General features: G+C 47.5%; 1 protein-coding gene across 6 annotated transcripts in view; it reads left to right on the top strand.

Annotated features, from left to right (window-relative positions):
- Positions 1–15,189, top strand: part of LOC141996231 (2,7-anhydro-N-acetylneuraminate hydratase-like) — a 69,649-nt gene that overhangs the window by 31,526 nt on the left and 22,934 nt on the right. For 5 of the 6 annotated variants that reach the window (XM_074968181.1, XM_074968176.1, XM_074968179.1 and 2 more), the window contains 2 exons: positions 4,986–5,045; positions 6,861–6,968. In XM_074968181.1, coding sequence (XP_074824282.1) covers positions 4,986–5,045; positions 6,861–6,968 — 168 coding nt within the window. The remainder of the gene's footprint in view (positions 1–4,985; positions 5,046–6,860; positions 6,969–15,189) is intronic. The other variant, XM_074968182.1, reaches the window with a different exon arrangement.

The following is a 15,189-nucleotide window of genomic DNA, read 5'->3' as shown; positions in this document are numbered from 1 at the left end:
GCAAAAGGCATGACATTAACTCTGTCAATACTGAAAAATAAAAATTGTTTTGGATCAACCCAAAATGAATTTTTTTCACTTTTCTTAGAGAAACAAATATCTGAAGGAAAAATATTTGGGTTGAATTCAACACTTTGTTTTGATTTTAGCCAGCTTTTTATGAAGAGCAAAGGAAATACAAAAACACCATTCAGACAACCAACCCTCCCCACCCCCTCCCCCGTATATCCTACAGCCTTTTGGTTAGAGCACTTCCCTGAGGTGGGGGACACCTGGGCTTATGTCTCAACTCTGCCTGGTTTACAGCAGGGATTTGAATTTTAGTCTCTCACAGCTTAATAATTTATTGGAGGAGGGAATGGAATGCAGGTGTCTCCTTCCAGAGAGTCTCCTAACCAGCAGGCTGTAGTGTCATTCTCTGTCTCTACCCCAGTGACTATTTAAGTATTTTATACCAAGTGTAACAGCTTCCATAGGAGTGACTGAGTTGATGCTATCCCAGAATACTCAGTGCCATAACCACTGGACTATTCTGTTGGAAGTAGGAGTCCCTAGTTCAAATCCCTCCTCTGAATGAGATGGAATGGGGACTTGAACCTGGGCCTCAGACATCTTACGGCATGTCTACACTGGCAAAGTTACAGCGCCGGCAGTTACAGTGCCGCTCAGAGAGCGCCGAAGGAAAACCGCTGTTGTGTGTTCACACTGACAGCTGCCTGCGCAATAGCGTGTTCACACTTGCGGCACTATTCGGAGCGGTGCACTCTGGGCAGCTATCCCACAGGGCACCTCTTTCTCTTTTGCCACTAAGACTTGTGGGAAGGTGGAAGGGGTCACGGGACATCCCGGGTCCTGTCTCAATTCCCCATGATGCATTGCTTCGCATCCCAGCGATCCCTGTGCTTCCGTCCGCATTTGGGGCCATCTTTCAACAGTTTGTGTACTGCGCGCCCTGCCCTGCCTCTTTCTGGGTGCAAGAATGGACCCCAAGCTGTTGACCAGAATGTTGTTCACACTGACCAACATGTCACGAGTGGCAGTGGAGTTATTCCTTAAACTACAAAGGCAAGAGGAGTGTGACATCAATCTCGCCACACGTAGTAGCTATGACATGAGAATGCTTGTGGCATTCACGCAGGTGCTGACCACAGTGGAACGCTGCTTTTGGGCTCGGGAAACAAGCACTGAGTGAGGGGATCACATCGTGATGCACATCTGGGATGATGAGCAGTGGGTACAGAACTTTTGCATGAGGAAAGCCACATTCATGGGACTGTGTGATGAGCTCACCCCAGCCCTACGGAGCAAGGACACGGGAATGAGAGCTGTCCTGTCGCTGGAGAGGTGCGTGGCAATTGCGCTGTGGAAGCTGGCTACTCCAGACTGCTACCGATCGGTTGCTAACCAGTTCGGAGTGGGAAAGTCGACCGTTGGAGTCGTGTTGATGGAAGTGTGCAGGGCCATTAATCGCATCCTGCTCCGAAAGACCGTAACTCTGGGCAACGTGCGTGAGATTGTGGATGGCTTTGCACAAATGGGCTTCCCAACTGTGGAGGGGTGATAGATGGCACACACATTCCAATTCTGGCACCAGACAACCTAGCCACCGAGTACATTAATCGCAAGGGGTATTTCTCAATGGTTCTCCAGGCGCTTGTGGATCACCGTGGGCGTTTCACAGACATTAATGCAGGCTGGTCCAGAAAGGTGCTGGAAGTATGCATCTTTTGGAACACTAGCCTGTTCAAGAAGCTGCAAGCAGGGACTTTCTTACCGGACCAGAAGACCACTGTAGGGGAAGTCGAAATGCTCATTGTGATCCTGGGAGACCCCACCTACCCCTTAATGCTGTGGCTCATGAAACCCTACACGGGGCAACTTGACAGCAGCAAGGAGAGGTTCAACAACAGACTGAGCAAGTGCAGAATGGCTGTGGAGTGTGCATTCGGCCATTTAAAAGCCCACTGGTGATGCCTGTATGGGAAGCTGGACGTGGCCGATGACAATATTCCTATGCTTATAGCCGCGTGCTGTACGCTCCATAGTATTTGTGAAGGGAAGAGTGAAAGCTTCACTCAGGGCTGGACCGCAGAGGCTCAGCGCCTGGAGCCTGAGTTTGAACAGCCGGAGACCACGGCTATTAGAGGGGCGCAGCACGGGGCCACAAGGATCAGGGATTCTTTGGGGCAGCAATCTGAAGCTGAAAGCCACTAATATTTGTTGCTATGCTCGGGATTGCAGTGCTTGTAATGCTAAGAGGTGGATGGTGCGCATGATGCAAGAAGGGGCCTTAACATAATTGTATGTTGCTTTGCAGTGCTCTTTTTGCTTTCACTTAATAGAAAAAAGATTGGTTTCAAACAAACAATTCTTTTATTGAAAGACAGCAACCAGAGGAGAGAGTCAAACGAAAAAGTTCATCAGCAGGGAGGGGGATGGGGGAAGGGAAGGTCTCAAGAGGAGGAGGGGTCCCGGGATGGCTACAGATTTGTGCATGCCCAGGGATCATACCCAACCTTCTCCTTTGGAGTACGATGCAGCGGGTGCTGTACGTCAGCAGGACCAAACTGCAGAGGGATGGGTGTTGAGTGCAGTGCATAGTGGGAGTCCACACTGCTGGACTGTGAGGAGGGAGGAGTGGAATGCTGCGGGTAGAGAGTGGAGCCAGGAGGTTGATAGGAGTGTGTTGGCGGTGTGTGTGTGTCTGGGGGGCGCATGGGAAAGAGTTTTGCGACAGTGGCTGCAGGGGAGGGCGGGCGCAGAGCTGCTTGGTTTGAACAGCTAGTATCACCTGGAGTGTGTCTGCTTGGCGCTCCATAACTATTAAGAGCTGCTCACTGGTTCTTTCTGGTGTGCCGCATTCTCCTTTCGTTCCCTCTTCTCGCTGTCCTGCCACTCCTTCAATTCCTTTTTCTCAGCGGCGGAGTGCATCATAACCTCACGCATAAAATCCTCCTTAGTTCTTCTTGGACGCTTCCTAATTCTTCACAACTGTTCTGCCGCCGATAAGGGAGGCTGGCCTCCCAAGGTCATCTCTGTGAAGTTTAAATGCAACATTTTACAGAAACAGTATTGTTTGCAACATAGACAACACTGTTTCGGTGCTTTAAAACACAGCCAGTACTCTCACACCTGTCACTAACTGGATGACCCCAGGCAAGCACACATAAGCCACAAGACTCCCAAAATGGTGAGTAGCTGCAGGGGCAGGGTAAATCACTGTTCCCGGACCCTGTTGTACACTGGGCACATGGCTCTTGGGCATTTGGGCACTTGGGGAGAGCGAGCACTGTAGGGGGGGGCCGGATAATCATTCCTCTCCTCACACTTTCCACAGGAGGTGGTCATTATGGAAGATATCTCGCTGCTGAGGTGAGCAGGGAATCAAGGGAGGGTTTTCTCCAGGCCTGTGGCTTCCGTCCTGGCCCCTATGCAGCTAGCCTCTGTGCAGCAATGGTGTCCCCCCACCCCACCCATAATGGCACAGTGGTGCAGGAAATTTATGGTTAATGGGGCAAGAAACAAAGCAGCTCTGTCAAGGAACTTGCGGCAGTGGATTGCCCAGTGTCTCCACGAGAGTTTCCTGGAGATCTCTGAGGGAGATTCCCGTGAAGTGAGGGAGTGTATCAACAGCCTGTTCCGCTGCTCAAACTAGGCATGCGGTGGGAGACAAGCCTGCTTCCTGCAACCCTCCTGCCCCCAGCATCTCACGTCAGCAATTCCCAAACTCAGATCCACTTACCAGGGGCCTCCTCTCTTGTCTGTGCTTCGGCAAGATCCAACCGCTGTGACTGGCTAGGCTCCTCCAGGGCAGAAAAGAGCTCCTGACTGCATGCATCTCTGGCCTCCAAGTCATCCTCTGCCTCTGGGTTCCCCTCCCCCTGTTCGTCCAAGATTGTCTCCTCCTGGCTCAGTGCGCTCTCAACTGGCACGCAAGCCAATGAAGTATCCACAGGGGACTTCGCAGTGGAGGTGGGGTCATCACCGAGTATCGCTTCCAGCTCTTTGTAGAACTGGCAGCTGGTGGGTGCAGCACCGGAGTGGCAGTTTGCCTCCCATGCCTTGCGGTAGGCGTTCCGCAGCTCCTTCCCTTTGACCCCGCACTGCCGTGTGTCCCGGTCATGGCCTTTTTCTATCATGCATCTAGAAATCTGTCTGTAGGTATCATCATTCCAACGGCTGGAGCGCAGCTGTGACTGCACTGCCTCCTCTCCCCAAATCCCGATGAGGTCCAGCAGCTTGGCATTGCTCCAAGCAGGGGACCGCCTGGTGCGTGGAGCAGGCATGGCCACCTGGAAAGATGCGCTGAGACCACTGCACATATCACCGAGCAAACAGGAAGGGGACTTTCAAATTTGCAAAGGAATGTCCAGGGTGGGGCTGACAGTGGGTCACCTGAGGGCAGGGCTGTGGAGTTCAAACCGACGGGCAGAGAGGTAAGAACAGATATTGTGGGACACCTCCTGGAGGCCAATCGCAGCAGTGTCATCACCCCGGTGACTACCCTGGCACCAGAGTGCTGTAGCCCCAGCACAGAAAGCTCTACGCCCCTCCTCGGGGTGGTTATCTTAGAGCGCTGCACCTGCACAGTTTCTGCGCACTCGGTGGCTTGGCCGTGGGTGCACCTCGGGAGCTACAGCGCTTACAGCTGATTTACTGCACGCAAACTTGCCAGGGTACACGGGGCCCTAGGTAAGTGCTGTACCGTGGGTCTATGGAGTGGGGGAGGCATTTCCACTTCCTTTGGTTTTGTGAATGACATCTAACACCCCTTGCAAATCTAGCCCAAAAAAGGTTATGGGCCAAAACTATCTGGCGAAGTTGTGTGAAATTCGCACGTAGTTTTGGTGGCCCGAAACTGCATATTTTGTTGAATAAACTGTTCGTCTGAAAAATGTTGTTTATTTCTAATTGTGAGTAAACAATGATAGGGAGAAACATTTAGTTTCTTGTAACTTGTCTCTTTGGTTTCTCTCTTTTCCTAGGATCCAGCGATAGCTTTTGCTAACAAAGGCTACCACATTTTGTTGGAAAAGCCCATGGCAGTAAGTTAAGCAAGATCATAATGTGAAAGTTTAAACAGTGGGGATAATTTTCAGATATCAGGGTAAAATCTTCAATCAATTTGTCTTAGTATCTTTTCTGCTACATTTGCTAATTCTGAAAGCCCTGATCCATATTCTTTTATATTTAATAAACAAAAAATGGAAAAAAAAATTGTACATAGTCTTTCTTGCCCTGATCCTTCCTATTTTCATTTCACTTAGAATATAAACTCCTTAGGGTAGAAACTCCCTTAAAGTGTGAGAGTGTTTGTACAGCCCTAGCACATGTCGGTGTTAACGTAATAAATAATATTCTGCCTGTCTGTAAATATAGTGTAAGGTTTGCTTCCTTACAGCACATCTCTGGCTTTGGGATCTTGCAGTAAGGTGGTCATGTTAAATTTATGATATCGTGTAATTTCTCTGGCAAGAGACCATAACGTTAGGCACCGGATTTTGACTTCATTGCGGAATCTAGAAGAACAAGAAATGAAATGTTTGGTTTAATACTGTCCTGCTATCTGAAATAAGGTGCCCTGAACCTGCACCTCTGATGTCAGTGGGAGCCTTGCCATTGACTTCAGTGGGCACAGGAGCTAATTCTGAGAGTCGGAGGAACACCAGTTCCTGCAATCTACCTGTCTTTCTACATAAATGTTTTTGCACTTCCAAGTTTGTACTATTGAAGTTGCTTTACAGACAGATTAAATCTTCACCAGTTTTGGGGTGCTATATAAATAACATATCTTTTATTTCAGAGTAACAGCCGTGTTAGTCTGTATTCGCAAAAAGAAAAGGAGTACTTGTGGCACCTTAGAGACTAACCAATTTATTTGAGCATGAGCTTTCGTGAGCTACAGCTCACTTCATCGGCTGTAGCTCACGAAAGCTTATGCTCAAATAAATTGGTTAGTCTCTAAGGTGCCACAAGTACTCCATATCTTTTATTATTGTTTATATTTGTATTAGTGTGCTTTCAGTGTTATACATAAATGTAGGAAGAGACAATCTTTCCCCTCAAAGAGTATAGACAAGATAGACACAGTGTGGGAAAAAGAAGGAATATTATCTTCATTTTATAGATGGAAATTGAGGCACAGAGAAGCAACATACTCATAGTAACAGAGTCTGGCAGAGCCTAGGAGTTGATCCCAATACAGGCAGTCCTCAGACTTATGACACAGTTGGTTCCTGAAAAATTGCATCGTAAGTCAAAACGTCATAACTTGGAACCGCAATGCACTCCATTGCGGGAACAAGCGTCGTAAAGTCAAAACCAATTGTCATCAGTCGAATCGGGGGTCAATTCAGAAACGCCATAAGTGCCATTCGTCAAAAGTCGAATGTCGTAAAATCGAGGAGTCCCAAGGGTAGTGCCTTAAAATCACCCTTCCTCTAATGTCAGATACTTTGATATCCAGTATGGTAGGTCCTTCCAAACATCAAAATATTGGCTTAAATCTCTATTTTAAGAAGTAATGACGCACATTTTACATCAATAAAAACTATTTGCTGCTGTGCTGAAATCTTGGATGACAAGTTTCACCCTGCAGGAGAGTGCTTTGGTCTAGTTAAATGTAGTTTCTAATGATAGTGCAAACACATACATAACTAGAGAATTATTGGTGAGTGCCATTTTCATACAGTTGCAGATGAAATTTCAATTTAGCACATAAGTGCCTACAAAGATATTTAATAAAATGTATTTTTCAAATTGCTAGTGTTGTGACAATTAGCATATTCATGCAGTAACTGTGGTACATAATGCAGGCAGAATAGAAATAACTGACTGGGTTGTTTTCTCTGGTTTATAAGGTAACACCTGAGGACTGCAAAGAAATTGTGTCTGTATGTAAAGCTAACAATGTCATGCTTGCCGTGTGCCATGTCCTGCGGTACTATCCAGCCTCACTGAAGATAAAGGTACACTTATTGCTTGAACAGTAACCAGTGGAGTCAGTAAATGTTCATTCCTGCTATGTGATATGGGTATTAACTTTTGTGACCTTGACATTGGTCATGGGAGTAGGGTCAATCAATTCCTGTACTCCTATGTGTCACACTCCTAGTACTACTGTGATTGGTTGTCAGCGCATGAAAAATAATCATTTAGAATTACAAGAAGCAGCTGTGAAAGTTTAGGCCAGGACTTTAGGTGTTCAGTTAACTGAGAAAATAAGGTTGTAAATGAAATTCCATTAAGAGATTGCCCAAATGGATTAGGCTATAAATTAGCTGGCATTCCAGGACCAGCAAGCGTTAAACGTCTTTTAGAAATCTTTCTACAAGGCTACTTTGGAGCTGTTAGAGTGTGCTGTATCAGTGAGAAATGCAACACTGCTACCAGGAGGGAACTGAGACTCCTCTATGTAACTTCTTTGGTTCTGGGGACTAAGACTTGAGTGCATAAAGATGATTATCTGGGTGGCTCCAGACTCCTTGCTTTCCTTGCCCGCTATTTCAGAGTCTTGTGGATGTTTGATTTTGTACTGAATTGAGTATATGGGGGCCTTGTCAGTGGTTGTAAATAGATGAAAAATGTATTCGTAAAGCTTTAGAGCTAAAATTTTAATTGACAACTAGATTTAATGATAGATTTGAGCTGTGGAAATGTGTATTATGGAAGATTATCAAATAGGCACACGTATTGTCTAGAAATGCATGTCAGCTGAAATTTAGGATTCTCCTTCGAGGAGTGTCCCTGTCGGTGCTCCACTTCAGGTGAATGAGCGTCCCTGCACCTTTGATTGGAGAATTTCAGCAGCATTGGTGAGGGTCACACATGTGCCCTCACCATTTTACGCTGTTGTTGATGCCTATCTAGTGCTGTGCAACCAGACCCTCCCGGTTCCTTCTCATTTGCCCTCGGCCTGACACAGCTCTCGGAAGCGTAACACTTGATACTTAGCTTTAGCACCAGAATGGCCTATTTAGTACTCTAGTTAGATTTCACTAACCCCGTTATCCCCATTTCTTCTTTTTTTCTCTCTCAATTTTTTTCCTCGTTATTTAAGTTTGATTACCCCCTAGAGTAGCGCATTTTCACCCTCATGGCAGACTCGCTACGGTTGGAGCCATGCCTGGTTCACTGGGTTTCAAGAGGTGCCTTTCCTGTGAGGAGGGGATTCCCAATCTCCGATGGACACTCAGTGCATCTGGTGCCTTGTTGAGACACACATCCCACAAGAATGCTCTCACTGCCACAACTTAAAAGCTCGTCCCAGGAAAACAATAGATTTAAAACTTAAACTTATTATAATGGAGAAGTCACTACGCTCGGCATCTAACCCCGGTCAGCAGATTCCCTCTGGACGCCGTTGTCCAACAACCACTTCTGACACACAGACTTCACCTGTGTCACAGAGGAAAGTTCACTCCTCTAAAAAGATGGCAAGAAAACAGGCACCAACTTCCCCTCTTAAAGAGCCACTGAAAAAGAAACGGTCTCCGGCTTGTTCTCAGTCCTCGGTACCAGTCGCACCATGGCTGAGTATGTACAAAGCACCAGGGTCCTCCAGTACACAGACGCCAACCTTTTTCGGTGCCAGTGGGTGCTCGCGCCCCCAGCCCCACCCCTACTCCACCCCTGCCCCAAAGTCCCCGCCCTAACTCCGCCCCTCCCTGCCCCTATTGGACCCCTCCCCAAATCCCTACCCCGGCCCCGCCTCCTCCCCCAAGCACGCCACTTTCCCCCTCCTCCCCCCTCCCCCCCAGGCTTGCCATGCAAAACAGCTGTTTCGCGGTGCAAGCGCTGGGAGTGAGGGGGGAGAAGCAGGATGTGGCGGCGCGCTCGGGGCGGAGGCAGAGGTGAGCTAAGGCGGGGGGGCGGGGCGGGGAGCTGCTGTTGGGTGCAGAGCACCCACCAATTTTTCCCTTTGGGTGCTCCAGCCCCAGAGCACCCGTGGAGTCGGTGCCTATGCTCCAGTAGTGTACTAAAAAAAGCCAGTGACCACAAGCGGGCAGGCTCAGTCAGGAGGCAAAGAGATGCCTACCTCCTCCACCACAGTACCGACAGAGCTGTCCAAACGTGGCACTGACACGTTCTCCACAGGCTACGACACCACCTTCAGCTCCCATAGCGCAGAGTGCTCTGACGTCCGCACAGATGTCTACAGCTACAACGGCACAATGCGTCTGGACCGTCTCGGTACCGAAACCATCGGTACCGCACTAATTCCTTCACCACAAGGACTTACTCATCTGGTCAACACCAGACTCACCACTCCTCAGCACAGATGTTACTCTGGTGCACATGGTACCCACACCAACCCACCTCACCTCTGGCCCCTCCATTTTCCAGGGAGGATGAAGAAGAGGGCACTTACTCATCATGCCATTCCTCTCCCATTCAAACTAGTATGGTATTAGGTCCACCTGTACAGCCCAAATATCACCACTGGGCTGACACCTAGATACAATATGGGCACCCATGGATGCCATCACCTATGCCATTCCCTACATAATGGCCCTACGGGGACCCCGGGGGACATACAGGAGACAATACCCTAGACTCCCGAACTCTATAGAGAGGGCTAGATCTCCTCCACCACTCTCAGTGAAATTTTTGAATAACAGGAAGAAACCCTGGAACAAGAAACTACCCCAACAACCCACATTTTCTCTTCTTCCTTCGATGAGGCCATGATGCCTCCATCACCCACAACAGCCAATGATTTCAAATACTTTCAAGAGCTGTTCAGAAGAACTACCGATTCCCTAGAGAGTCTCTAGAGGAGGTTCCAGTGTCCCAACATAAATTACTAGACATTCTGCAAACATCAAAGATTGCACTTCCTGTAAATGAAGCAGTTATGGAACCAGCAAGGAATATATGGCAGACCCTGGCAACTATCCCACCCACTTACAAAAGAGCAGATAAAAAAATATTACGTCCACTCAAAGGGGATGGACTTTTTGTTCTCTCACCCCACACCACTGCAGATCCACTCCCTGTGACAAAGAGTGGAAACGGTTAGACTGCTTTGACCGCAAGGCCTGTTCGTCGGCCACTTTCCAATTTCAACTGCTAACTATGCTGCACTGATGGAAAAATATGACCATACAAATTACAGTAACTCCTCACTTAAATGTGTCCCGGTTAACATTGTTTTGTTATTAGGTTGCTGATCTATTAGAGAACATGCTCGTTTAAAGTCGTGCAATGTTCCGTTATAAGGTTGTTTGGCTTTCCCTGGTCCACCCGCCTGTCTGGCATTCCAGTCGGGGAGTGGGGTCAGGGCTCGGGGGCTTGCCCCGCTCCGCCCGCCCAACGCTCCTACCAGGGAGTGGGGTCAGGGCGCAGGGGCTTGCCCCATTTTGCCCTCCTGGCATTCCAGCCAGGGAACAGGCAAGCCCCCACACCCCAACCCCGCTATGCCCCTGCCTCAGCCAAGCTTCACAATCATCACTGGTGAGTACAGTATTACATCGTTTGCTTAAAATCATTTAAAACTTATACTGTATATGTATACAATGTCTTTTGTCTGGTGAAATTTTTTTCCCTGGAACCTAAGCCCTCTATTTACTTTAATTCTTATGGGGAAATTGGATTAACTTAACATCTTTTTGCTTAAAGTAGCATTTTTTCAGGAACATAACTACAACGTTAAGCAAGGAATCACTGTACTCCAAAATGTCAGACTTTATTGACTATATACCAGAGGACAAAAAAGAACAATTCAAAGTGGTGATCACAGAGGGCCATGGCCTAGTCAGAACTGCTTTACAGACGTCTCTAGATGTGGCAGATATGGGGGCACGTTCCAAAGCTACCGCCATAGTCATGCGTCAGGCTTCATTGCTTCACTTATCCGGCTTCTCAAGGGAAGTACGTCGACTGTGGAGGATCCCCCTTTTAATGGTCTGAAGTTGTTTGCCATGATGACCGACAAGTCCCTTCACACCTTGAAGGCGTCTAGGGCAACTCTTCGTTCCCTCAGGATATACACATCTGCAGAGGAAAAAACAGGGGAAATACTATTCAACCCAGCTTGCAAGAGCTGCCCCCTACGCCCAGGAACAGAGACAATTATGATACACAAAAACGCAGACAGATCTCCAAGGTGTCGACCACTCCCTGCTCAATCATCAGTGTCCCAGCAACCCTCTGCAAAACAATAATTTTGAGGGTTTGTTCGAGGGCCTGAGACACCTCCCCCATTCCTCAGTGCTGAAACCATTATTGACCCCCATTTTGGACACCATTTGACCCCTTTCTACTCAGCATGGAAGGCCATCACCATGGACAAATGGGTTCTAGAAATACTCAGCACAGATTATTCAATACCATTCACCTCCATCCCCCCTACCCACTCTCCCTTCCTGTCTCTCTTCAGTGACCCCTCTCATAAACATACTCTACGGGAAGAAGTAAATCACCTCCTACATTTGGGCGCCATGGGACCAGTACCATCATAACACATAGGGAAGAGCGTTTATTCTCACTATTTCTTAACCCAGAAAAAGAACGGCGGATGGAGACCTGGTCTCAACCAGTGCATGAAGAGTGGTTCCTTTGAGATGACTGCCTGTGTGACTCTGGAGTCCCTGCCTTCCTTGCCAACTATTTCAGAGTCTTGTGGTTGCTTGATTTTGTACTTAATTGAGTATGTGGGGGCCTTGTCAGTGGTTGTAATTAGATGAAACCTGTATTTGTAAAGCTTTAGTTGACAATCCAATTTAATGACAGATTTGAGCTGTGGAAATGTGTATTATGAAAGATTATCAAATGGGCACACGTTGTCTAGAAATGCATGGCAGTTAAAATATAGGATTACAAAAGTATCATATTATCTGGAAGGGTAAAGGGGGTATGGAGTTGGAATAGTTAATTCCCACTTTGAGGAAAGATACCAAGTCTTTATTTCCAAAAAAAATCCATAATGGTACACTTTTGTGTAAGATCTCAGTGTGATGCTTTGGGTTTCAACCCGGGCCAGTAAGGAGTTCTGGCACCACCTGCCTTGCACCCTTGGTTCTGTGGTGTGGCCTTGGCTCAGAGCCCTGATACTAATATCATGCTCACAGCACAATGGTCTCACCCTGGCTTCCACCAGCCTGGAAGGGTGACCCCAACAGCCCCTCCAGCCCCGAATTCCTCCCAGACTGGCTCCCCTGCAGTATCCAGTCCTTCTCAGTGGACCCTCACAGAAGATAGTAAGTTCACTGCCTCCAAAGACACAGAACAAACACCAACCTGCTAGTTTAGTTGAAAGCCCACACTCGTTTGAAATGTATAGCATTGAGCTGGTTTGTAGTAAAACTAAAAATAAGTTGGTTAGCAAAGACCATAGGATTTAAGTGAGGTCTAGTAAGAGGGAAAGAGATGAAAAGTTACAACCAAAATATGCTTTCTAGTGATTAAATTTAACTTCAGCAAGCTACAGTCTTGGTCTAATCAAGTTTCTCACTTATGTTCAGTTTTCAGAGACTTCCAACCCTCTTTGTTAAAAGGTTCCACTTTTCTGAGATGTACAGGAGCTCTGACATTTTGCATCTGCTCAGTAATGGATACCCAAGATGGCTCTTTGTCCTTGCTTATATTTTCCAAAGTTCAATGATATTGCTTCAGGAGGCGGGAAGGTTTCCTGGAGCTGCAGCGTCCATCCCGCACTGAGAGAATTAAGTGGCCACCCCCCACACTGGTTTGCCTAATGGCTTTGCCTGTCTTGCATGTAAAAGTAATTTAATTGTCTCTCTTGTTCAGTTTACATTGGAGAAACATCCAAGCAAGAGGAACCACGTTTCTTTGTCCAGAACAGGATGACTTAAGCACTGCCTGCCAAACACATTCTGAGAATGTATTTCCGGCACATATTTATAATTCTTCATACACCCCACAATCATATGAATGACCAGCATGTCACCAGTTTATATAGGATACCTTACAAGACACCTTTTAGATACAGATTATGACTATAGTGAGGTGGGGCAATGAGTGTGTCAGGCCTCGTGTGAGTTACGATATGTTGCGTCTTCTGCTGGCTGGCAGTGAGAGGCTTCCGGAGTCACAACGATCTTGACAAGTTAAAAGAGATGCTGTTAATTTTGACTTAAATTGATATTTAGCTATAAATACATTTGATACTACAGAATAGTGACACTGGAGAGAGGCAAATGAGTTATACCATGAGCCTAAATTTGGCCTCCAGGACCTTTCTCCTGTCCTTCCCTTTGTCATTGATACCTCCATGTACCAGGACCACAGGCTTCTCCCCATGTCTTGAGAGATCTGCAACCTTCCCACTTGGAAGGCAAGTCACCATGCAGTTCTCCCAGTCATTTCAAACCCAGCTATCTATGTTTCTAATGATCAAATTCCCTATTACTATTACCTGTCTCTTCCTAATAACTGGAGTTTTCTCCCCTGGAGAGGTATCCTCAGTGCAAGAGGATACCATGACATCATCTGGAAGGAGAGTCCCAACTATGGGATCTTTCCCCTCTGCTCCAGTTTGGTATTCTCCTTCCCTTGAGACTTTCATCCTCCTCAACAGCACAGAGGCTGTCAGACTGGGGGTGGGATCGTTCTGCTGTATCCTGGAAAGCCTCATTTGTGTACCTCTCTGTCTCCTTTAGCTCCTGCAGTTCAGCCACCCTGGTCTCCAAGGCTCGTACACTGTCTCTTAGGGTCACGAGCTCCTTGCACTGAATGTATGCATACCATAGGGAGGATAATCATACATGCTGCATTGAGTGCAATAAACTGGGTAGCCCCACTCTGTTGCTGGTCTTCTGCCTGCATTCTCTTTTTACTCCTGCAGCTCTTTCCTCTGTTGTTGTTGTTTTGTTTTTATCAGGGGTTTTTTATTGCCTTAAAGAATGTTAAGTGTATCTAGCCTCCACCACACACTCCCCCTCTACACTCCCTCGCAAAACTCCCCTGGTGGCTGCTCGTGTTTGCTAGCTCCTCTGGTCGCTTAGGAGCTGGCTTTTTAAACCCCTGGTCTCCGCCAGTAGCCCCATTCCCTGGTTAAGGGTTGATGGGTGCTAAGGGGCTTAGGGATGAAAGCCTGGTTAAGAAGCTCTCAGCCTTGCTAGACTCAGCTCATGGTCCTCCAGACAAACCAACCACACTATATACTTCAGTCAAGCAGCAAGCACACCACAAACACAAACACACACACTACAGACAATAAACTCACCCTAAGGCTCACGTAATTGCTCCTCCTTCACCTGGAGAACTCCTTCGCAAAACTCCCCTGTTAGCTGCTTCTTTTTGCTATCTGCTCTGGTCGCTTAGGAGCAGGCTTTTTAAACCCCTGGTCTCCCTGAGTAGACCTGCCCCCTCGTTAAGGGTTGATGGATGCATCGGTCCACACCTTCGCAGAACATTATGCAATCATCGGGGACTCTGCCTCTGATGCCATCTTTGGCTCCACAGTACTTCCATCTGTGACTAACCCAACTCCGAAGTCCCAGCCCTCCAAGGGGGGTACTGCTTGGGAGTCACCTACAGTGGAACACCCATAGGGACACTACTTGAAGAAGTTACCTTGTGCAGTAACGATGATTCTTCGAGATGTGTGTCCCTGCGGGTGCTCCACTACCCACCCTCCTCCCCTCTGCTTCGGAGTTCTCGCCATGACTCTGCGAGCCCAACAGACACAGCTACTGAAGTTCTCTGATCAGCAGTGCAGGGGGGGCGCACGTACTCCTACAGTAGAACACCCGCAGGGGGGCACATCTCGAAGAACCATCTTTACCGCACAAGGTGAGAACGTTCTTTTTTTCCCAGTTGATTCAATTGCTTATTTGAGGTTTGGCTCTCCCCCTTCTTTATACCTCAGATGAAGTTTCTCTTCCCTGCTGGGGTGTAGCCATGGTGTCTCTCCCCCTTCCCCCCAGCTTGATAGCTTGGTTTATCTGATATGTAAATGAAATTCTCAATGTCTTTCAAAGTACTTTGGAAGTAACTGTCTACTGGAGAAACTACATTCCTTTGTTTGTGGGAGGAAACTCCTGTTTGACCAGAAACCCATTTTCAGAAAGTGCTGCAGCTCAAAAAACCCCTGACATTTGAGAGTTCTATCGCTAGATCGTGAGACTTAATTTGACTCAGAAATTGTGACTCGCGATAAATTTGCAAGAGTTGCCATGTCTATTTGTGGTATCAGAAAGAGGCTTTGTGTCCCTGAGTAGGCAG

The sequence above is a fragment of the Natator depressus genome, chromosome 11, assembly GCF_965152275.1.
Source record: "Natator depressus isolate rNatDep1 chromosome 11, rNatDep2.hap1, whole genome shotgun sequence".
Taxonomy (NCBI): domain Eukaryota; kingdom Metazoa; phylum Chordata; order Testudines; family Cheloniidae; genus Natator; species Natator depressus.
Note: the sequence above shows the minus strand (reverse complement) of the source record. Positions and strands in the feature narration are given on the sequence as shown.